At 52.3% G+C, this 22,259-nt stretch overlaps 1 protein-coding gene across 3 annotated transcripts in view; it reads right to left on the reverse strand.

The window, feature by feature from the left end:
* SEMA4B (semaphorin 4B) overlaps window positions 1–21,459 on the reverse strand; it is a 47,624-nt gene extending 26,165 nt beyond the window's left edge. The window contains exons 1-2 of one of the 3 annotated variants that reach the window (XM_045452338.1): window positions 21,269–21,459; window positions 202–449 (exon numbers count right to left, since the gene is read on the reverse strand). In XM_045452338.1, the coding sequence (XP_045308294.1) occupies window positions 202–334 (133 nt within the window). In that variant the 5' untranslated portion in view covers window positions 335–449; window positions 21,269–21,459. Of the gene's footprint in view, window positions 1–201; window positions 450–1,038; window positions 1,054–13,538; window positions 13,651–21,268 lie in introns of those variants that run through there. The other 2 variants (XM_045452336.1, XM_045452335.1) reach the window with 2 other exon arrangements.
* Window positions 21,460–22,259: the final 800 nt, after the last annotated feature.

Genomic DNA, 22,259 nt, shown 5'->3' on the forward strand with positions numbered 1-22,259 from the left:
CGGCCCCACAGCTGCCCTCTCTGCTCTTTCCCTCCCCGCAGCGCTCCGAAAGGAGGAGGGGTCGTAATGGACCCCAAGCCTCCGACAGGCCCCCTCCTCCCTCCCTCCTTTGTCACGGCAGCCTCCGCACGGGCACCTCCCGGCCGCCTCCCCTCCCTCCGACCCCAGCCCGCGCCCCCGTGGGGTCGCCCCAGCGCTCACCCAGCGGCAGGCTGATCCGAGGGGCGAGCGCCCGAGTCGGCGGCGGCGGCGGCAGCAGCAGCAGCAGAAGCAGCAGCGGAGACCAAGGCGGCAGCGCTCTCCGCTGGGCGGGCGGTCGGCTCCCCCGGCCCATCGCGGCGCTCCGGACAGCGGGGAGCAACGGCGTCCTCGGGGCTCCGGCTCAGGTGGCTCGACTGGACTCGCGGGTGGCGGCCCCGCCCCGCCGTAGACTGCCCGGGTCTTTCGACCTGGGCGGGGAGCTGCGGTCACGTGGGCCGCCAGCCCCCCTCCCCCCCCCCCACCCGGCCCCTCCCGGACGGAGCCAGCCCCCCGAGCGGAGGGAGGGGCCGAAGGAGGAAGTCGGGCGCCGGGCCCGGCCTCTCCCGCTCCGCTCCCGGCCCGACCCAACCCGCCCCGCCTCCCTCCTCCCACCTCTCACCTCCCACCTCCCCGTTCCCTCCTCCCTCCCGGCGCGGGAGGCCCGAGCGGCGGCCGCGTGCTGCGCCCTGCTCTGTGCGCCCCGGGAGCGTGCTCCGCGCGCGCGCGCGGAGCAGAGCGGACCCCTCGGTCCCACCCGGCCCCCGCCCCGCGGGCCCTGCCGCCGCCGCCCCACCCCCTTCCTGCTTTTCCACGACCCCCTGAGCGCGTGGGGTTGGGAAAACGCGTGGGTCTCTCCCTGGGCGCCTCCCGAGGGTCGAGCCTTGGTCTCTCCTCACCCCCCACCCCCGCGCTAGTGCTCCTAGCACCCACTTGCCCGTGACCAAAGGACTCGGCCGAGCTCGTGCTGACGACCAGGCTGGTTGCTTCCGAGCCTAATTTCTGCACTGGTCAACCCACCTGGGGTCTTGGCAGGGCGGTCACTACAGGCTCAGCGCCCGCTCTAGGCACCCTGCGCGGCCATCCACGCCTAGGATTCTGCCCACACGAAGCCGCATCTCGGATGGGGGGGGGGGTGGCGAGGCAAGATTAGCCTAAGTGGGGTAACAGGGTATAAGGTAGTGCCAGGGGCGTCTGAGCTCCTCCACAGCCTGCACGTTGCCTGGGAGGGGAAAAGACTCCCTCAGACTGGAGTGGAATCCTACAGGCACCCACTTGGAAGAGGCAAGGTCCACCCACCCGCAATCCTCCTGGCTCCTAACATCCTCAGGGATGGAACTTAGTTCTGCCGGGACCAGGGCTGTCAAGCTGCAGACTGGACCTCCCAGTGGGTCCTGGAATCAATTTAAGGGGTCCCTATTAGCATCAAAAAAGAAGCGGATGGGGCACGTAGGTGGCTCAGCTTTAACTTGTGACTCTTGATCTCAGGGTCCTGAGTTCCAGCCCTCTTTTGGGCTGGGGGGGGGGAGGGGGGAGAAGAAAAGCAAATATGGAAATGCAATGATGACGGAAGGAATAAGAAGGTGTGGGGAAACGTGTTTCACCTTTTCCTAAATGTGCACAGGATCACAGTAAAATGGAATTCTTCCTCTACTTCAGGTCAAAGGGAGTTTGAAAACTTCCGCCAGGCTGGTCATTTCCAGGGCAGTGGTGCAGGTTTCTCCAGGAATTCGCTGGAAAGTTCCTCTTCACCCCCTGCCAAAACTAGCTTCCTCAGAGCCACCAGCTTTTGCTCTCAGCCCACCCCCAGGGCTCACCGCACCCTCTCCCACGGGGTGGCTGTCAGGAGATGGGCACAGTACTCACACAGCACCAGGTCTCCTCTCAAAGGCAGCCTTCCTCGTGCTCCGTGATTTCTGTACCTCCCATCATCCCGACACCCTTCTGTGGACACGGTCCAGGCTAACAGCACCCCTTTATAAAGGGGCTTCCAGCACTGGACACAATACCACACGGGGCGTGGACAGCACCTACCACTCGGGGCTCTAGCATTGCCCAAGCCTTGGACACTTCACCTCTATTAACGGTGTCAGTCTGTCTGTAACCAGTTATGTTATGTCCAAGCTTCTATCTGCAGCCACGACCTCCGTCCCGAACTCCAGATGGCCTCGACATTTCTACAGGGCTGTCTTGTCTGACCGGCATCTCATATCCAGCGTGTCCTACACTAAGCTCCTGACCTCTCCCCTCCCCCTTCCCAAACGGGCCCCTCCTGGATGAGCTTTCTCCATCTCATTTAAAAATGTTTTATATTTATTTATTTTTGAGAGACAGAGACAGAGCACAAGTGGGGAAGGGGTAGAGAGAGAGAGGGAGACATAGAATCCCAAGCAGGCTCCAGGCTCTGAGCCATCAGCAAAGAGCCCAACGCAGGGCTCGAACTCACGAACCATAAAATCATGACCTAAGCTGAAGTCGGACGCTCAGCCGACTGAGCCACCCAGGCACCCCTCTCCATCTCATTTAAAGGAACTCCATCTTCAAGCTGTTCAGGTTAAAAACCTTAAACTACTTTCTTTCCTCTGGTTCCTCACACTTGACCCCCTAGCAAGTCCATAATCTGACCATTTACCACCTCCCCAGGGGGTGGGGGGGTTGCAGTCAGCACCCTCATTCTCTTGGTTACTCTGAGGTCCTCCTAATGGCTGCCCCTGCTTCCACCCTGGTTCCCCTGCAACCTGTTCTCAACTCAGCAACGAGAGTGAGTCTTTCGAAACCACAGTCAGGTCATGGCACTCCTCTGCTCGACACCCTCCAGTGAGTCCCCGTCTCGCTCAGACTAAAAGCCCAAGACTTAACAGTGGTCTCCAAGGTCGTGTGTCATCCTCACCCCCACCTCTCCACCATCTACGCCAGGCCCGCCCCCAGGCCAAGCACTCAGGGTAGGACCTTGGCCCTGGCTACTCCCTCTGCCAGGAACACTCTTCCCCCAGACAGCCAGTGACTGAGTCCCTTGCTTCCTTCACATCTTTGTTCAAAGATCACCTTCTTGGAAGAATCTGAACTTCTCCCCAAATTCCCTTGACCCTGAGATTTTTTTTTTTCCAAAGCTCTGATCACTCTTGTTTAGTGTTTCCTCACTGTCTGGGATCCTCAGCTGCCCCCACTCCCCAGCACCAAGAATGTTGCCTGAGGAAGGCAGAAGTTTTGCTTATTGAGCTAGTTATTAACTAACACGGCCCAAGCAGTGCCAGGCATATGGTAGACCCTCAGTAAGTCGTGGCTCCATGAATGAATGAATGAATATGACCTAAGAGTCACGGAATACTGCTGGCTCATGTCAACGAACCACCAGAGCTACTTTTTTGATATCAACTTTGCTCTAGTAGAGAGTTCCCCCAAAACCTCAAATTACACAATTTAACATTTTCAACCTAAGCACAGGACTTCATATGGATCTCCTTTAATTGTTTAAAAAAATTTTTTTTAAGGTTTATTTATTTTTGAGAGAGAGAGAGAGAGACAAGAGTGTGAACAGGGCAGGGGCAGAGAGAAACGGGGAGACACAGAATCTGAAGCAGGCTCCCGGCTCCAAGCTGTCAGCACAGAGCCCGACGTGGGGCTCAAACTCACGAACCGGGAGATCATGACCCGAGCTGAAGTTGGATGCTTAACCGACTGAGTCACCCAGGCGCCCCCCTTTAATTTTTTTTTAAAGTTTGTTTATTTATTTATTTAGAGAGAGAGCACGAGCAGGGGAGGGACCGAGAGAGAAGGAGAGAGAAAGAGAATCCCAAGCAGTCTCTACACTGTTGGCGCAGAGCCTGATGGAGGGCTCGAACTCAGGAAGTGCAAGATCACGACCTGAGCCAGACGCTGAGCCAGACGACCGAGCCACCCAGGCGACCCACATTGATCTCTTTGAATCTACTGGTTCTGGTCCAGATTTCATCCTATTGAGGTCATCTTGAGCATTAATTCTGTTATCACACATTTGGCTTCTCTTTTCAGTTCGGAATCATCTGTAAATTTGATAATAACTTCTTAGCTTTTATTCAAGTCATTGATAAAAAATATTGGGTGTCGTGATGCCTGGCTGGCTCATTTGGTGGAACATGAGGTTCTTGATCTTGGGGTTGTAAGTTCAACCCCCATGCTGGGTGTAGACATTACTTAAAAATAAAATCTTAAAAAAATATATTGGGTGAGCAATCCTAGCACCCAGCTCCTGGTTCCTAAATAACACTCATTTATAAAAGGTACCGAGACTCCCTGGGGAAATGAACGGGAAAGTACAAGGCGAGCCTGGGACATTTCGTTGGGCTAGAAAGCAAGGAAGTTATTAAAGATTAGTGGGATAGCATCAAAAAAACTTTGACCCCGCTTGATGACTAAACGAGATAATTTGAAAATCAAAAAGCATACTGAAGTAATGGGTTCTAATGCATCAAAAGAAAACAATCCATTAGTCCACAGTGAAACTGAGGAAAACACACAGAGAGAAAAAGAAAGGAAGCTTTTCTTTACAAAGGAACGTTAGCTGATGAAGAAGAATAGACTTCAGAAAAATCTTGATTCAAGCAAAGGTAATCAATGGATGCTAAGCCATCGGGTGGAAGATTGTTAGGAAACCGCGGGTTAACAAGGTCTCAAAGTCTGTCGTAACAGCGACTTTACTAATTACGGAAGGGAAAGCAGATCTCTGAGGGACAGCACTGGCTGCCACCATCCTAACCAAGCGGTCTAAAGTAGCATCACCAGTAAGGCGACTAGCTGACACAGTTTCCCCCCCGGCATGATGCGGTAAGAAATGCAAAACATTAGCAGTCCTCGGAGCACATCTGTCAATGCTGGTACATTGATGACACATCCAGCATCTACATTCTAGGTTGGACTCTTCCAAAAGGTCAGTCTGGGGACACCTAGGGGGCTCAGTTGGTTGAGCTTCCGACTTTGGCTCAGGTCATGATCCCATGGTTCATGAGTGCTAGCCCTGCGGCTGTCAGTTAGTTCAGGGCCTGCTTCAGATCCTCTGTCCCCTTCTCTCTCTGCCCCTCCCCCGCTCATGCTCGCTCACACACACGCACTCTCTCTCTCAAAAATAAACCTTCAAAAAATTTTTAGGGGCACCTAGGTGGCTCAGTCGGTTAAGCGTCCAACTTCGGCTCAGGTCATGATCTCATGGTTCGTGGGTTCGAGCCCTGCGTCGGACTCGGTGCTGACAGCTCAGAGCCTGAAGCCTGCTTCGGATCCTCTTTCCCCCCTCTCTCTGCCCCTCCCTTGCTTGTGCTCTGTCTCTCTCAAAGTAAACTTAAAAAGTTTTTAAAAATAACGTCAATCTGGTGAAAGACAAAAAAGACAAGGGGACTATTTTAGATTAAGAAACTAACAAGACATGGGAATGCAAACTGGTGCAGCCCCTCTGGAAAACAGTATGGAGGTTCCTCAAAAAATGAAAAATAGAACTACTCTATGACCCAGCAATTGCACTACTAGGAATTTATCCAAGGGATAAAAAAATGCTGATTCAAAGGGGCACATGCACCCCAATGTTTATAGCAGTGCTATCAACAATAGCCCAAGTATGGAAAGAGCCCAAATGTCCAACAACTGATGAACGGATAAAGACGTGGTATATATACAATGGAACACTACTCGGCGATGAAAAAGAATGAGATCCTGCCATTTGCAACAACATGGATGGAACTGGAGGATATAATGCTACGTGAAATTAGTCAGTCAGAGAAAGACAAAAATCACTCATGTGAGGACCTTAAGAGACAGAACAGATGAACATAAGGGAAGGGAAGCAAAAGTAACATACAAACAGGGAGGGGGACAAAACAGAAGAGACTCATAAATACGAAGAACAAACTGAGGGTTACTGGAGGGGTCCTGGGAGGGGGGGATGGGCTAAATGGGGAAGGGGCACTAAGGAATCTACTCCTGAAATCACTGTTGCACTATAGGCTCACTAATTTGGATGTAAATTAAGACAAATAAAAAAATTGAATAATAATAAGAAAAAGAAACTAACGAGGCATGATAATCACATGAAATATGTGAAACTGATAGGATCTTGAAAGAGAAAAACAGAACGCCAAACAGAATCGGGAAAATGTTACGAAGCACCGTGTGTCAGATATTATGGCACTAGTGGTCACTTTCGTAGGGATGATAAAGGCATTGTGGTTTCAGGAGAATATTATCATCCTCCAGAAATGCCTGCTGAGGTTTTGTAGAGGTAAAGTGTCATGATGTCTGCAACCTACTTTCACATGATTCAGCAAAAAAAAGTGTGCTGTGTGTGTATGGGTGGGTGTTAGAAACGGTGTGACTGCAACTGTCACAAAGTTTTAACCGTTAATTAATATAGAAAAGTTACAGGTGTGGGGCGCCTGGGCGGCTCAGTCAGTCAAGCATCTGACTCTTGATTTCAGCTCAGGTCATGATCTCACAGTTCGGGAGGTCGAGCCCCGTGGCAGACTCTGTGCTGACAGTGCGGAGCTTGTTTGGGATTCTCTCTCTCCCTCTCTCTCTGTCCTTCCCCCCGGAGTGCTCCCACACATGCTCGCTCTCTCACTCTCTCTCTCAAAATAAATAAATTAAAAAAAAAGAAAACAAAAGAAAGGTTACAGGTGTTTTTGTATTAGTGTTTTGCAAGTTTTGGGGGGGGGGAGCTGGGTAAGATGGGGCCAAAAGCAGAGCCCAGCGCCACTACAGACCTCTATCAGGGTGAAACTGATCAACATCCTTTGAGGGCTGAACAAAGAGCTGTGTCCTAAGTGCCCTCCTTAGCCCACACTTCTCCCTAGTATCCACAAGAGTATTATGAAAAAAAATTGCAAGAAATCTTGTTGACATCAAGGTACCAACTACCTTGGTGCAGCATTTCCTTCTACCGCCTACCGTTCTAACCCAGAACAGGGCCTGGGCAGCGGCACGTGCTCAGTGGGTATTTGTTGAGTGCCCAAATCCCCGTGTCACCTAGCTCCCCAAATGGCAGCAAGGCTGGTTTGCCCTAGTGTCTTGGCAACACAAGGGTTGTCTGCCTGTTCTGCTCATCCCCGAGGAGAGGAGGCAGGGGCTAACAAGGCCTCGCTGGGTGGTTAATTATGCCCTGCTCACGGCTGCCGAAATGCTTCAAGTACGTCTTATGCCAACTGGGTGGCAAGCCTCTTGGGGAGAGTGACCAGTCTTGTCTTTGGAACCCCCACCCCCTAGCACGGCGCTCTGGTAGGGCTGACAAAATGAGGGGCCCAACTTTGGCCCAGAGACGTGCCCTCCAATCCACACCCCACCCTCGGCCCTCGTGGGCTTCCCTGTCTTCCGTCAGCGTGCTAATTTGTTCTCCCCAGGCTGGAAAAAACAGGAGGACGATGGACTGAGAAAAACCTCATTTGAGCTGACTTCCTGTGGGCTCAAGAGTGGTTCCCAAGCCAACGCTGTGTCTCCTGCTCCCCTATGCCACTCTTGGACGTAGGCAAGTCTTTCTCGGCCAGTACATCGGTGTTTATAAAGAGCTCAGGGGCGGCTTGGAAAGACAGCATAAAAAGAGAGAAGAGAAAAGCAATGCTTCTGTGTAGCCCCCCCCCCCACCCCCGCCCACTGCCAGCAAGATGAAGTCGTCAAGCCTGGACCTCTCTTTCCCCATCCGCACTCACACAGCCCTGGCCCTTCCTCTTCCCATCCTGACCCTGGTCCCTTCTCTCTGCTTCTGTGTTTCTCCCTCCCTCTCAATCTCTCCCTTTCTCGCCCACTCTCTAGCACACAGACACACACACACATACATGAGAAGGACAAAAACGCACAAATGAAAGGTAAACTGTGCGTGGGAATACACACAAAGGGGCCAAACAAAACTCCTCTATGGTGAGAGATGTTCGGACAAGGGGGCACGTGCCTAGTATAGGCAGACGAGGAAACTTTAGGGATGACCCAAATATTCTCTGTCTCAAGCTGGGTGCCGGTATCCTAAGAGTATACAAATGTTAAAATGTTTTGAGTTGTACACTTAAGATGTGTGTTTTCCTGTATGTAAGTTCATATCTTAACACCTGTTCTCATGGGGGAAAAAAATCACAAAGAGGCCAAAAGGTTAAACAAAACAACTTGGGGGGGGGGCACCTGGGTGGCTCAGTCGGGTTAAGCGTCCAACTCTTGATTCTGGCTTAGGTCATCATCTCACAGTCATGAGATCAAGCCCCGAGCTGGGCTCCACACTGGGCATAGAGCCTGCTTAAGAGTCAGTCTCTGTCTCTGTCTCTGTCTCTGTCTCTGTCTCTCTCTCTCCCCCTCTCTCAGAAAAACCCCAAGTCACCTGTAGGATCAAGTGGGGGAAGAACAAAGTGAGAAGAGCGACAGAAGAGGGAGAAAATGAAGAGAAATAAGAAAGGCTACAAGAGAAGGAGGAAATAAAGGGAAGCCTGGGTAAAAACACAAAGCGAACGAACCCACGTGCCCACCGCCTCTCTAACCCGCTCAGCACAGAGGGAAACGGCAGGGGACGCAGGCACAGGGCAAGCGCTGGCAGTGGGGTGGTCAGCCCAGGGCACAGCCGGCTTCCCCAGCAATCACTGTTCACGAATCATCTATCGGTACGGCCCCTGCGCAGGTGCAGGCGGTCCGCGACCTCGGCCACCGACGGCTCCCGCCGGGGCCCCCCACCCCCGCCCCCACCGCGGCCAGGCCCGCCTGCTCTCATTCCCACCCAGGGCAACCTTGCTTTCCAGCTCCCACAATTCTACCCCGGGAGTCACTGCTTTGTTTGCTGGCCACGGGGAGGGGCCTCCCGCCAAGCCCAGTGGAGCCTGAACCCAGAGGTCCCATCCGCCCCTCCCGGAGCGGCACCGCGCTCCGCCCCGTCCTGGGTTCCGCTGGCAGGCCGCCCGGCCAGGCCTCACAGACACGCACTGGCTGCGGCCCAGCTCCCCGGGGCCTTGGCCCCCCGCCACCAGCCCCTCGTAGCCCTGGGCCCTCCTCTCGTGCCAACCTGCAGCTGCAGCTTCCCCACCCCCCACCCCTGCCGGGGCTGGGCACCTCCCCGGGGGCTGGGCAGCGGTTCAGCTGCGGCATCAATACGTTTGGATGAGGAAGCGACACCGGCCGGCACACCCTGCGTGTGCTTTCAAATCTGCCAACGACTCCCGCTCCTGGGGGCTGGGAGCGTCCTCCCGGGCCGCAGCCTCTGCGACTGAGGCCACTCACAGGGTGGGCGCCAACACTGCCTTCGGATCCCCTAGGCAGCCTTTAACCAGAGTCTGGCAAAAAATGCCGGTGGGCCCGTGGCCGTTCCCTGCTCCAGTCGGACCCCTCCACCGGTGCCTGGGTCTCTCTGGCTCTGGTTAAGTGCTAGAACCCAGTGGCCAAGCGCGACAGCTCTTCTGTCCCAAGGAGAATCTCGGCCCCACCCGTTACCCTGTGGGCTGTGGGCACGGCCACACCCCACGCCGACGTCTCTGCACCTCGGCTTCCTCCTCTGTGAGACGGGAGCACTAGCAGAACCTCACGGGGCTCGGCGGGAGAGCGAGCACGCGGAGTGACCGGCAGCGGGGCACTCGGTGAATAATCTGCGAACACAGACAGGCCTCTTATGGGGGCAGCTTGCCTCGGTCTACCTGAAAGTTGGCACGACCTCAGTCACTTTTAACCACCTTATGTGCCCAGGCCCGAGGACCCCCTTTCCGGCCTCTCCCATGGGGCTCAGCTGCCTCCTGCAAGCCCAGAGCCGAGGCTGCACCTCTCGAAGGGGGAAGGAACTGGCCCGCCCAGCCCAGGCCCCGGCCGCGCCGGCTGTGGCAAAAAGCCTGCCACCCGCTCCGGTGCCAGCCCCGCTGGGGCCTGTTGGGGCCTGAGTCGGCCACTCCCTGGGAGGGGATCCCCTGCCCCACGGGGCTGTGGTGCAACCAGCAGGGCTCAACCTGTCCCAGTCCCGACACGGTAGAACATGAAGTTGCCACTGTCGCTGCCCTGCCCCCAACAAGTTCAGGAGGGGCTGTGTGCCTGTGCCTGCGGGCCTGCTCACACAGGGGGCCCGGAGGGCCTGGGGGACGCTTGGTACCTGCCACCCGGAAGGGGCACAGGGACCCTCCTTCTCTGAAACCACTGTGGCCACTCATAGGTGGGAGGTAGATGTTCTAAAGACCTAGGGAAGTCTGGTTTCCAGTTTGACTCGTCAGGCCTGGGGCCCCTCCCTTCCCCAGATCCCAAGAAGTCAGGAATCCATTCCCCCATTTGCAACCAAGTTCTTCCTCCTTGAATCCCACTCTGGGCTCCAGACTCCTGGCCACCGGCCTACGAAGGGAGAGAAGGCCCGGGCCAGCGCCCTTCCTCCACCCCAGGGAACTAACCTCCTTTCCAGAAGCCTAAGGCTCTCCCTTCCCAAAGATGAGGGGCTCTTTGACCCCTGTGGTCTCCCGGTCGCCTCAGGTCACCCAGTTATCCCCCAGAGAGACGACCTTGCTCTTGGTTCTGGGGGGGGGGGTGCGGAGGGAGGTGGACCCACCCACCACACCCTAGAGCAGTGGTGTCAGGAGACAACATCACAGAAAGCAAAGATCCGTGCTTGGACAGTTATCTTGCACACCAGTCACCCAGCCCATGACCCCGGCAAAACCACTGATGCATTGTGAGTAAGCCCTGGGCTAGAGTACGCTATGAGGCTCCCAGGGGGCCCAGCTTGTCCCAAGCAGAGGAGGGCTTCTGAGGGCCCTGGGCCTGGGGCCTGGACCACCCAGCTGCGTAGGCATTGCCCCAGCTCCCCCAGCTGTGCTTTCCACAGGGACCCCATAAACCCCCTGAATGAGAGCAAGACCCACCTTGATCTTCCCAGGAGCTTGTTCTATAAGTGTTGCCTTAGTTCTTTCATTACAGCCTATGAGCAGCAAAGCAGAGCGGGGGGCCCCTTAACCCCAAGGGTGGGCTTCAGGGAGCTGAGAACCCCAACAATGAAACGTCGTTTCTGGTGAGAGGGATCAGAGCTTTCCTCTGATTTTAAAAAGATCGCTATTCCCTTGGGGCACCTGTGTGGCTCAGCTGGTTGAGCCTCCGACTCTTGATTTTGACTCAGGTCATGATCCCAGGGTCGTGGGATGGAGCTCGGTGCTGGGCTCTGCCCAGAGCATGGAGCCTGCTTAAGGTTCTCTCTCTCTCTCTCTCTCTCTCTCTCTCTGTCCCTATCCCCTGCTTATATTCTCTCTCTCTAAAATAAAACAAAATATAATAATAAAAAATCCCTCTCCCCGCACACAAAAAAGACCCATTTCCACGAGATGTGCTAATCTGCAGACACAGGGACCTTCCAAAACCAGCCTTTATCAGGTAAGAAGAAATTATATCTCATTTGGAAGTAGTTTTATAACCTTGACACGAACTGTTTGGCAAACCATTCCCACGTGAAGCCAAGTTCTACCTATAGTTAGAATTGCAACCAGGGTTTTGTCTCAAGGTACAGCCATCCTCCTCTTGATAATATAAGCCACTGTCCCTTTCCCTTCCTCCTCTCTCCCCTTTTCCTTCCCTCTTCCCTTCCCTCCTTCTTTCATTCACTCAACAAAGTATTTCTTGTGCACGTGCTACTTGTCAGCGCTGATGACACTGAAGGAAACTGACATGGTTGCTGCCTTCATATTGCTTACGGTTTACCAGGATCCCTTAAACTGTTCTTTCCAGGGAATACCCATCCTGGTCCACATTTGTCCAGACACTTTCACTCACTCATTCCTTTGTCTCCCAACAAAGGTATCAGTCAGGGCCGCCTTGGCAGAGCCCCAGAAGTGCTCCCAGGAGGCGCAGGCTAGACTCCTGGATATTTTCAGCTGATTTCCGGAGCGGCTCCTCTGGGCTCGTGCTGTACTGTGCTCACTTTTCCAGAAAGGCACTCACTGTGCTGTAGTGAAACGCTCACCGGCACATTGCATCCCTCTCTCGCCATCTCTTCTACAAGCTTTTTGAATGTAGGGGCCAGGCCTGCCTAACTCAGGTTTTTAATCTCGAGCCCCAGCGCAGAGCTCAGAAGCAGCGGGTACCCAGTAAATGTTTAATAAATGAATAAATGAGTTTTCTGCTCTAGCTGACTGCCTCGAATCACTTCCAAATGATTCATTCAAGTGTTCCTTCCTGGATCTCTTTTCCCACCCTCCTCTCAGGCTTTTCAAAGGAAAAAGCACCTCACTGATGTGGGAAGTCTTACTTCCCTGCTTTAGGGCAGCCAAAGGGTTTCTTCCTCATCTGTCTGAACAGATTTGTTGGCTTCAAAAGACATGGTATTTTGGAGAGCTGCTGAATGCTTGGCTCCTGGAGGTTTATTTCAGGCAATCATGTCAGGTATCGCATTAAAACAAGAGCCCAAGGCACAGGACCTACACGCACGAGGTAGAGAGCAGCTCTTTCCACTCTCCCCAAGGCTCCAGCCTCCGTGGTCCATCTTTGGATCACCTGTCAACAAAAGCTTGAGCCCTGGGTTGCAAAGACCCATATCCCAGATTTCCCCAAGCTTCAGTAAAATAACCACCAAAGGCGACAACCACGGGCCTGCAAGTCAGGATACTGGGTTCAAACGGTGACCTTCCCAACCCACTGTCATCCTGGGAAGTAGTTTAACTTCTCTGGGTCCAGTTTCTTTTATGAAAATGAGAAGATGGAATCAGATGGATTCCTAAACCTCTTCCAGTTCTAAAGCATCAACGGGGATGGGGGGCGCCTGGCTGGCTCAGTCGGTGGAGCATGTGACTCCTGATCTCAGGGTCATGAGTTGGAGCCCCATGTTGGGTATAGACATTACTTAAATAAATAAAACGTAAAAACATAAAAACTAAAAAAAAAAATAATAAAGCATTAATCGGAAACATAACTTTTTTTGAATCACGAGCTTCACCGCTCTTGTGGCATTGGACGCTTACAAGAATCCTGTGACTCTGATTATAAATCAAATTACCTACTCACATTCGTGTTAGGAAACGTGAGCAGTGGGCTCACGACCTTCCCCAGGTGATCCAGAGCTCCTGGGTCTTTTTGCCAGACCAGAATGACGGCACAGTGGCCACCAGAGCCGCCTCATTTCCAGGATCCCAACCAACCGTCTTTCCTTCCTAACCCCCACATCCACGTGTCACTCAGAAACAGCCATGACAAAAACCCTAACTCAAAGGCCACTCGACTTCCATTCTGAGGGACCCGGGCTTTTTCCAAATCCCAAACGACTTCCCTCCCGCCAGCGCTCCTGCCTCTCTTTCCGTTCCAGATTTGGGAGCAGGGAGCAGGGGAGTAGGAGTAAGACACCGATTAAAAGGCCTCCGCGCAAAGGCCCCGGGTGGCCATGGGAACGAGGGCCCAGCCTCCGGCGCTGCCATGGCAACGCGCTCCCCCAGTGGCCGGCGCCAGTGCCCATCAGAGCGTGCAGGTGGCGCCCTCTCGGGAGAGGGGCCCGGCGGGAAGCGGGGGCGGCGGCGGCCTCTCGGTCTCGCCCGGGCCCGCCCCCTCCCGGGCCCGCGGCTCCCCGCCGCCCCGCCCCCTGCGCCTACCTGCGAGGGTCACGGCCCCCGCGCGACCACCGTCCACGGCAGGGCCACGTCTGTGCCGCGGCTCCTCTTCCCGAATCGCCCTCGGGCTCGCCCCGCCTGCCCGGCCGGGCCGACGCACTGCCCGCGGACGCGGAGTGACCCCCCGAACACCGCCGTCCCGCGCGGCGTCCCCGGAAATGCGGGGCCGCGGCCAAGCCCCGCCCCGCCCCGCCCCTGTTTATGGGAACTGTCCGGAGGCGCCCTCGGGGGATCGCCCGCTGCCCAGCGGGGCCCTGCCACTGCTACGCGCCCCCGGGCGGGGACGGTCACTCTAGACTCGCCGCTATACCCGTCTCCCCCGGTCGGGATGCCTCCACTTACAGCTCGTCAGCCCAAGGAGGCCGCGGGGGCTTCGGGGGGCGCGGATTTGCGCCCTCCCTGACCTTGGGAAGCCAGGCCTCGCTTGTCCTGGGCCCCGCAGGGGACGGGCTCACTAGCTAAACCGACGGGCGGGAGTTGGGGTCCTAGATCTACAACCAGCTAACTGGCTGTGTTACCTAGGAGGGGATCCTTAACCTCTCTGAGTGGGCATCAGTACCGTAGAGACCTCACAGGGTTGTGGTGAGAAGTGCATTTATGCAGACACACACCTGGCGCATGGTCAGCTCTCAATAATGGCAGTATTGTTTCCAACGAGAGGCCAGTGAGAGCCCAGCGCAGAGCCACCCTCCACGAAACCACCCACGTCTCCGCCCGCGGTAAATACTGCTCGCAGCGTCCCTTGACCTGCCTTGGGCCACGCTGTGAAAGGGAAACGAAAAGAAACGAGATCTGCAGGAGGGGTGAGAGATAGGTTATAAATATCCAGCATTTATCAAGTGACCTTGGCTCGTCCCTCTCCAGCCCTTGCATCCTGGCTGTCCTGTCTTCCAGGAAAGCAACAGCAGTTCTCAGGGCGGTTCCTGAAATAACCAGTTCTGGGAGTGTAAGTGGCTGAGCCGGCCAGAGCTGGCTGGTCAAGGGGATGGGGAAACAGGAAGACAAGTGCCAGCCTTTCCCCCTTCAGGTGAGGCCAGGCCAGGCCTAAGTGCCTGTGCCCTGCTCCTCTGACCTCTTCCCTTGTCTTCCCTCAGAGGGACGGCCGGACTCCCGCCGACAGTGCTCCCCCCCCATAAAAAGATAGAGTGGTTATTTTGTTGTCTGTCTACAAAAGTGAACACATATTTACTGCAAAAATGATGGAAAACAGAAAGACAATGAAAAATACCCATAATTTCACCTGCCCGGAGACCACCAGGGTTAATATTTTCTGAAGTTTTTTTTTTCTTTTTTAAGTTTTAGAGTGAGAGTGTAAGTGGGGGAGAGGGGCAGAGGGAGACAGAGAGGGAATCCCAAGCAGGCTTGCCGATCAGCCCTGCAGAGCCAGACTCGGGGTTCAATCCCATGCCCTTGGGATCGTGACCTGAACCGGAATCAAGAGTTGGTCGCTCAATCGACTGAGCCACCCAGGCTCAGATTTAATTTCTATGTAATAAAGATTTAATTTGTATGTAATAAAGTGCACAAATCTGAAGTCTACTGGTGTTCATATTTTGGTGACTGTCCTAGCTCTTTTCTATGCATAGTTTACATTTAAAACTTTTAGTAAAAGGATTATTCCGTGCATACTCTTCTGTGATTTCTCCTAGGATGACAGTATATCACACACACTTTTCTCTAACATTAAAAAAAAAAATCCTTGCATATTTTTATTTATTTTTAGGTGTTTATTTATTTTTGAAGGAGAAAGAGAGTGTGAGTGGGGGAGGGGCAGAGAGAGAGGGAGACACAGAATCTGAAGCAGGCTCCAGCCTCCGAGCTGTCTGAGCACAGAGCCGGATGCGGGACTCGAACCCTCCAACCGTGAAATCATGACCTGAGCCAAAGTCGGACGCTTAACCAACTGAGCCACCCAGGCGCCCCGACATAGCTTTATTTTTAATGTATTCTATCATGTGAATGTAGCATACATTTTTAGCCAGGTCTAGTACTGGGTATCTATCTCCTTTCCAATTTGTTCATTTTGGTAAGTAATGTGCTATGAGCATCCTTATCAATAAACCTCTATATACTTCCTCAATAATTTCCTTTTGTCTTGTATTCTTCCTTCCTCCTCACAGTCTCCACTTAGTAGTAAAACGTGCTGCATTTATAGCGAAGGTAGCGCAGTTCATTTGTGCAAGACCTTAAACCGTGTTCATTAGTCTTAGGAGCGCCGCCTTCCCAACAAGCTGGGGGGCGGGGCAGGAGGAGGTGCTAAAATCCCACCACCGGCACCAGGAGCACTTTGCATCCTGCTGAGCCAGGGCCACGCGGAGGAGTTCCTGGAGTCTAGGCCTCCCCCATGGGGCCTCTGAGCTCCAGAGGGCTTAGGCAATGGTGACCCATTTGGTCCCCAGACCAGCCCTGAGCCCTCAGGAAAGGGATGCTCCCCACCACCTCCCCTCCCTTCCTTTTCTGTCTCTACCATCCCTTCTAACTTCCTCTCCCTCCTCCCTTTTCTGCCCCTTCTCCCCATCCCCCTTCCCCGCCTCCTCATCTCCAACCTTCTTCCAGCCTTCTAATGAAAAAAAGGGAAAAATCTTTAATGCATTGAGAAAAGACCTTATCTTTAATGTTAGTGATCCGCCTGCCCGGCTCCCACTCCCTTTCCTGGCTGTGGGACCTCAGGTGCAGAAAGCCCTGAGTTAATCACCTCGGTTCCCAGCACAAGGTCCCCATTGGTCAGCACATGGTCCCTTGATTAATGTAGCTGTTCATTTCCTTTTATCCGCTGCACTCCTCCTCCCCCTCCCTCCCCTCCCCACCCCGCAGGCTACTAAGGTGTTTAATATACATGCCTTTGTTCCTATGCATTCTTGCAAAATGTATTGTAGAACGGTATGCATATGCTTTTTAAGAAACTTTCGTATTTTGAAATAATCATAGACTCACAGAAAGTGACAAAAGTAGTACACAGGGTCCTGTGAACACTGCCCCCAACTTCCCCCGATGGTGATGTTATACAGCTGTAGTACAAGATCCAAACCGAAGAAACTGACATCCATGTAACACTGTTAGATGACAGACCTTACCATTCCGTTCTCACCAATTATTATAACGATCTCATTTGTGTGTGTGTGCGTACGTGTGCATAGTTTTACACTATTCGACCCCATGAATGCCTTCGTGTAGTCACCACCACAGTCAAGATACAGAACTGTTCCAGCACCACAGAGGATCTCCTTTCGTAGCACACCCTTCACGGTCACATGCCCTCCCCCACTTGGTCCCTGAGCCCTGGCAACCGCTAATCTCTTCACCACCTGTATAGTTTTGTCATTTCAAGAATGTTATATAAATGAAACCTTTTAAGAATGGCTTTTCTTACCAACCATAACGCCCTCACAATACATTCAGGTTGTTTTATATATTGATAGTTCTTTCTTTTTTCTTGCTGAGTAGTAGTCCATGACATGGGTATACCAGGGTGCAACTATCCACCCCCCCCCCCCGAAGGATAGTTGGGTTGCTTCCAGTTTGGGGCTATTACAAATAAAGCTGATTTGAACGTTCACATACAGGTTTTGTATGAACACTTCATTTCTTTGGGATATATGCTCCAAGGCTGCCACTATCTTGTGGTAAGTGCATGTTTAGTTTTATAAAAAATTACCACGTTATCTTCCAGAGTGGCTGTACCATGTTACATTCCCATCGGGAATGTATAGAGGTTCCAGTTTTTCTACATCCTTGCCAGCATTTGGTGTTATCACTGTTTTATTTTTCAGCCATTTTAATGGGTGCAGAGCGACAGCTCGTTGTGGTTTTAATTTACATTTCCCCGATGGCTGATGCTGTTGAATGTCTTTTCATTACTAATTTGCTATCCATATCTCTTCTTTGGTGAAATGTCTATTCATGCCTTTGGCTCACTTCCACTTGGATTGTTTTGTATTTTTAATTTACATAAATGACATTTTGTTATATACCTCATTCAGTTTCTTAGTTTTTTTATTTCTCAGACCCATCCATGCTGCTGTGGGTACATCTAATCAACTGCTCCTAGCTGCTGCAGGGTACCCCAAAGTATCCGTCCACCTTTTATGTGTATATGTCCCCAGGAATGGACACCCAAATTGTCTACACCTCCTCAACCCTGAAAATAACTCTACAGTGAATGACTTCTTGCTTCTCTACCTTACAAGAATCTCTTTGGGGCGCCTGGGTGGCGCAGTCGGTTAAGCGTCCGACTTCAGCCAGGTCACGATCTCGCGGTCCGTGGGTTCGAGCCCCGCATCGGGCTCTGGGCTGATGGCTCAGAGCCTGGAGCCTGTTTCCGATTCTGTGTCTCCCTCTCTCTCTGCCCCTCCCCTGTTCATGCTCTGTCTCTCTCTGTCCCAAAAATAAATAAACGTTGAAAAAAAAAATTAAAAAAAAAAAAAAAGAATCTCTTTGACATCATTCATAGGGTATGACTTGCTCTGGGGTCACAGGCCACCCTCTCCACAAGCTCACCAGCTGAGGACCCCTGAGACCATACAGTATGTCCTCATTTGTGTGGGACTGCTTCTACTCAGCATAATATTTTCGAGAGGTCCAGGGTTGTATCAGTAATTCGTTCTTTTATATCACTAAGTAGTATTTATTGTATGAATACCAATTTGTTTCATCTATTGATGAGTATTTGGGTTGTTTCTTAGTTTAGGAGGTATGGGCTCCTATGACTAGCATTGCTAACAACTGTTTTTAATTTGTATTTCTTGGATTAAAAAATAAACATTTTTTAATGTTTATTTACTTGCTTGTTTATTTGTAACATTTATTTGTCTTTTTGAGAGAGAGATAGAGAGCACAAGCAAGGGAGGACAGAGAGAGGGGGACAGAGGATCTGAAGCAGGCTCTGTACTGACAGCAGGAAAGCCTAACACAGGAGTTGAACCCACAAACCTTTAGATCACAGCCTGAGCCAAAGTCAGACGCTTAACCGACTGAGCCACCCAGGCGGCCCTGTGTTTCTCGGATTTCTAATACATCTTAACATCTCCTATGTGTATTGCCTTTTATATTTCTCCTTGTGTAAATCACCTATTTACATCTTTGTTTTCCCCCACCTATTTACATCTTTTTCTTACTGACTTGCAGAAGTTTGTGGCATATTCTGAATCTAGACATTAGTCCCTTGTCAGCTTTACGGATTTTATTTTTAAGTAATCTCTAACCCCCACATGGGGCTCGAACCCACAGCCCCAAGTTCAAGAGTTGCATCTCTACTGACTGAGCCAGCCAGGCGCCCCCCCTGGTCAGCTTTAGATGTCACAAATATATTCTCCCAAACTTGCCACCTGTTAACCTTGTCAGTGTATCCATCATCGGGCAGAAATCTTTAATTGGGATTAATCGAACTGATCCATCTTTTCTCTTTACAGTTTGTGCTTTTGAAATTTCAAGAAGTTCATTCCTGCCCCAAGGTCACAAACATATTCTTCAACATTTTACATTGTTAACTTCAGAATTTTCTGGACACATTTAGGTTTTTAATCCATAGGAGGTCCGCTTTTTTCATGTGATGCTAGGTTTGGAATTCAGTTTTATTTTTTTTTTCTGCCAAGGGAACCACTTTTCCCAAAGCTAGAGTCCCGTGGGCCTCAAACTTGAGCCTCTATCAAAATCAGGAGAAAGCTTGTTGAAGCACAGATTGCTGGGCCCCACCCAGCTGATTCAGTAGACCTGGGGTGGGACCTGAAAATCTGCATGTCTAATAAGTTCCCAGGTAATGAGGTGACGCCACTGGTGGAGGCAGAGGAAGCACACTTGGAGAACAACTGCCCTCGACAAAAAACCTTGAACCTCACGGATTTTGTTCTCCAGCTCCCTGGCATCCCCATAGTGGCCTACTTCTTGACTCTGTTCCGTCCTGCACTCCTCCCCTACCTTCCCCAGGTCTCCCCGGACGTGGGACTCCGTCCACACATGTTACGACCACATCCCCGTGCTCCTCCTGAACCACACTCTTCCAACCTCTGGCAAAAGCCTTAAGGTTGGCCGCCTCCTTAAGGTTGGCCGCTCCCTTGTAGTCGCTGGATACTTCGGCACATGACTCCCCATCCTTGTTTCCAACTAAGGCCCTGTCTCTGTCTTGGGTGACTTCGGCGTCCCCGTGGAAGATACGTCCGACGTCTGGCTTCTCAGGTCTCCAGGGACCTCCCCCACCTCACCCCGCCACCACCTCCCTTTCACCATCGATAACAGCTCCATCACCAAGATCCCAAAGCCAGGCATCTCTCTCCCTGGCCACAATCTCTGTTCCTTCCAACTTTCTGCTTCAACACGCTCCCTCTCACCTTTTTGGGACCTCACCAGCATCTCTGCCTTCTCCCGACCCATTAGCCTTTCCCTTTTTCCATTCCCTCCCTACCCAACTTAGATTCACCATTGCAACAACCTTCCCCAAGCTCCCTCGCTGCCATATTTTCACTGCTGGGCCAGAGCCCTGCATCGGCTGTGGACCCTACCTTCCTGCCACCTCTTCCTGAGCGGTAGCCAGGAGCTCCATTCACAGGGGCGCCTCCGCTGCCAGTCCAGGGGCAAGTGCACGCTGCCCGCTGTCCTACTGGGTTCTCTGCTCGCTTCTCTGTGCCGCCGTCTACAATGACACCTCTCCCTCCTCCCCCTGCTTCCAACGTGCAAAACAGAAGTCAGCAGAGGGGGTCTCCCTTATCTCTTTCCTGTTTGCAGAGAGCAAGACCCAGACCACTTTCACGAAGAGGGTGATGGTCTTGGGACAGAGAGCACGCCAAAACCAGGTTACGAAAACTGCAGCTATTTTAAATGTGCAGGCACAACAGTCAGTGCTTTTCAACACGACCACGCAAATCCAATGGCTATAGGTACAGATACACTCGACCGTAATATCCAAAGTCTAAAGCTGAGGCCCTTGCTGAATGGGAGAACCAGCTGAAGGGCCCTCCTGGACGCTGGGTAGGCTCCCTCTTCCTCCAACCTTCTTCAGGACTTTCTCTCCTGACCTTTACCCCACCACTGCGGAGGAGCTCTACCTTGGCCGCACCATTGCCATCATTGGAAAGCTGGCTACACCTGCAGTCTGCCTATCTATCTAGCTACCTACCATTTATCTATTATCTATCTGCCTATCTATCTTTCTATTTATAACCTTTCTTTCTTTCTTTCTTTCTTTCTTTCTTTCTTTCTTTCTTTTCTTTCTTTCTTTCTTTCATCTACCTCTATCTATCTATCTATCTATCTGTCTGTGTGTTTGTCTATCATCTATCTATATTTCTATTATCTATCTATCTATCTAAAGTAAGCTTTACACCAACATAAGAGCTTAAACTCAAGACCCCAAGATCACGAGTCATATGCTTTACCCACTGAGCCAGCCAGGCACCCCACCTGCAGACCATTTAAATATGACTCCTTGGGGGCAGGCCCACATCAGTCTTGTCTCAAGCCCCTGGGTGACCCCAGCTGACAGCTGAGATTGACAAGCTGCCCTATAGGAAGTGCTCCTCCTCCCAGCATCCCCTCCCCTGTTCTTTGTGTCCCACGCCCACTCTCTCCACTGGTTTGTTCCTAAAAGCTTTTCAATATGCTCAAATCTCTCCCATTTAAAAAAATAAATTACACACACACACACACACACACACACACACACACATACTCCTTGACTTCCACATTGCACTGTGAGCCCCTTCCCACCCCAGGGCTCTTACCTAGAAGGTTCTCTTCTGGTCTCCAGCTGGACCTAGACTGCTAACTCCTCGTTCAACCCTTAGCACTGCTTTAGTGTGTGCACAGATCATATGGGAGAATTCGTGTTAAAACGCGGGTCTAGGGACTGCAGGTCTGGGGTGGGAAGGCTCTTCACTGTGCTCAACTTCAAGTGGCAAAGCTTCGACCCCTGCTCACATCCTCTCCTCCAGAAAAGCTCCCCAGACCTCCCTAAATTAAATCTGCCCATCGGATGGGATTAAATCCGCTCCCCCCCGCCCCCCTCCCCCGTCCCGCTCTGCTGATCTGTTTCTCCCGGCACTTATCTACTGACTTTGGTAATTGTGCTTGGCATTGTTTGTTCACAGTCTACTCCCCCATGAAACGAACATGGGACATACCGATCTGGGTATGCTGGTGTCACCAGAGCCTCATACAGTGTCTGGCACATGGCGGGCCCCCTACAAACCTCTGTAGGATGAGTGAAGGAATACATTAACCAGTCAAAGGGGGGACAGAACTGGGGTGCCTGGGTGTCTCAGTTGGTTAAGCATCCGACTTTGGCTCAGGTCATGATCTCACGGTTCGTGCGTTCAAGCCCCACGTCGGGCTCTGTGCAAACGGCTCGGGCCTCTCTCTCTGCCCTTCCCCCCCCCCCAAAATAAATAAACGTTAAAAAAATTTTTTTTAATTAAAAAAAAAAAAGTGCAGAACTGCTCCTGTTCTCACGTGGGGCGTGGGGGCCTCCAGGGGGCCTTTTGCCCTGAGCTTGTGGGGCTGCCTGTTCCCCCTTTCAACACCTCTCCTCTCCCTGGGCCTCTTGTCCCCGAGACCAGGAACTGAGAAAATGGGCTACATGTCTACGTCTCCAGGGGTGATCTGCCCATTACTGACCCCCCAAAAGGAAAACAGGTGCAACAAATCCCTCTAGTTCCTTGAAGACGGATCTGTTTCTCTGTTGTTGTTCAGTGCCGTGTTCAAAGGGTTAAAGCA

Source organism: Leopardus geoffroyi, chromosome B3 (assembly GCF_018350155.1).
Source record: "Leopardus geoffroyi isolate Oge1 chromosome B3, O.geoffroyi_Oge1_pat1.0, whole genome shotgun sequence".
Taxonomy (NCBI): Eukaryota; Metazoa; Chordata; class Mammalia; order Carnivora; family Felidae; genus Leopardus; species Leopardus geoffroyi.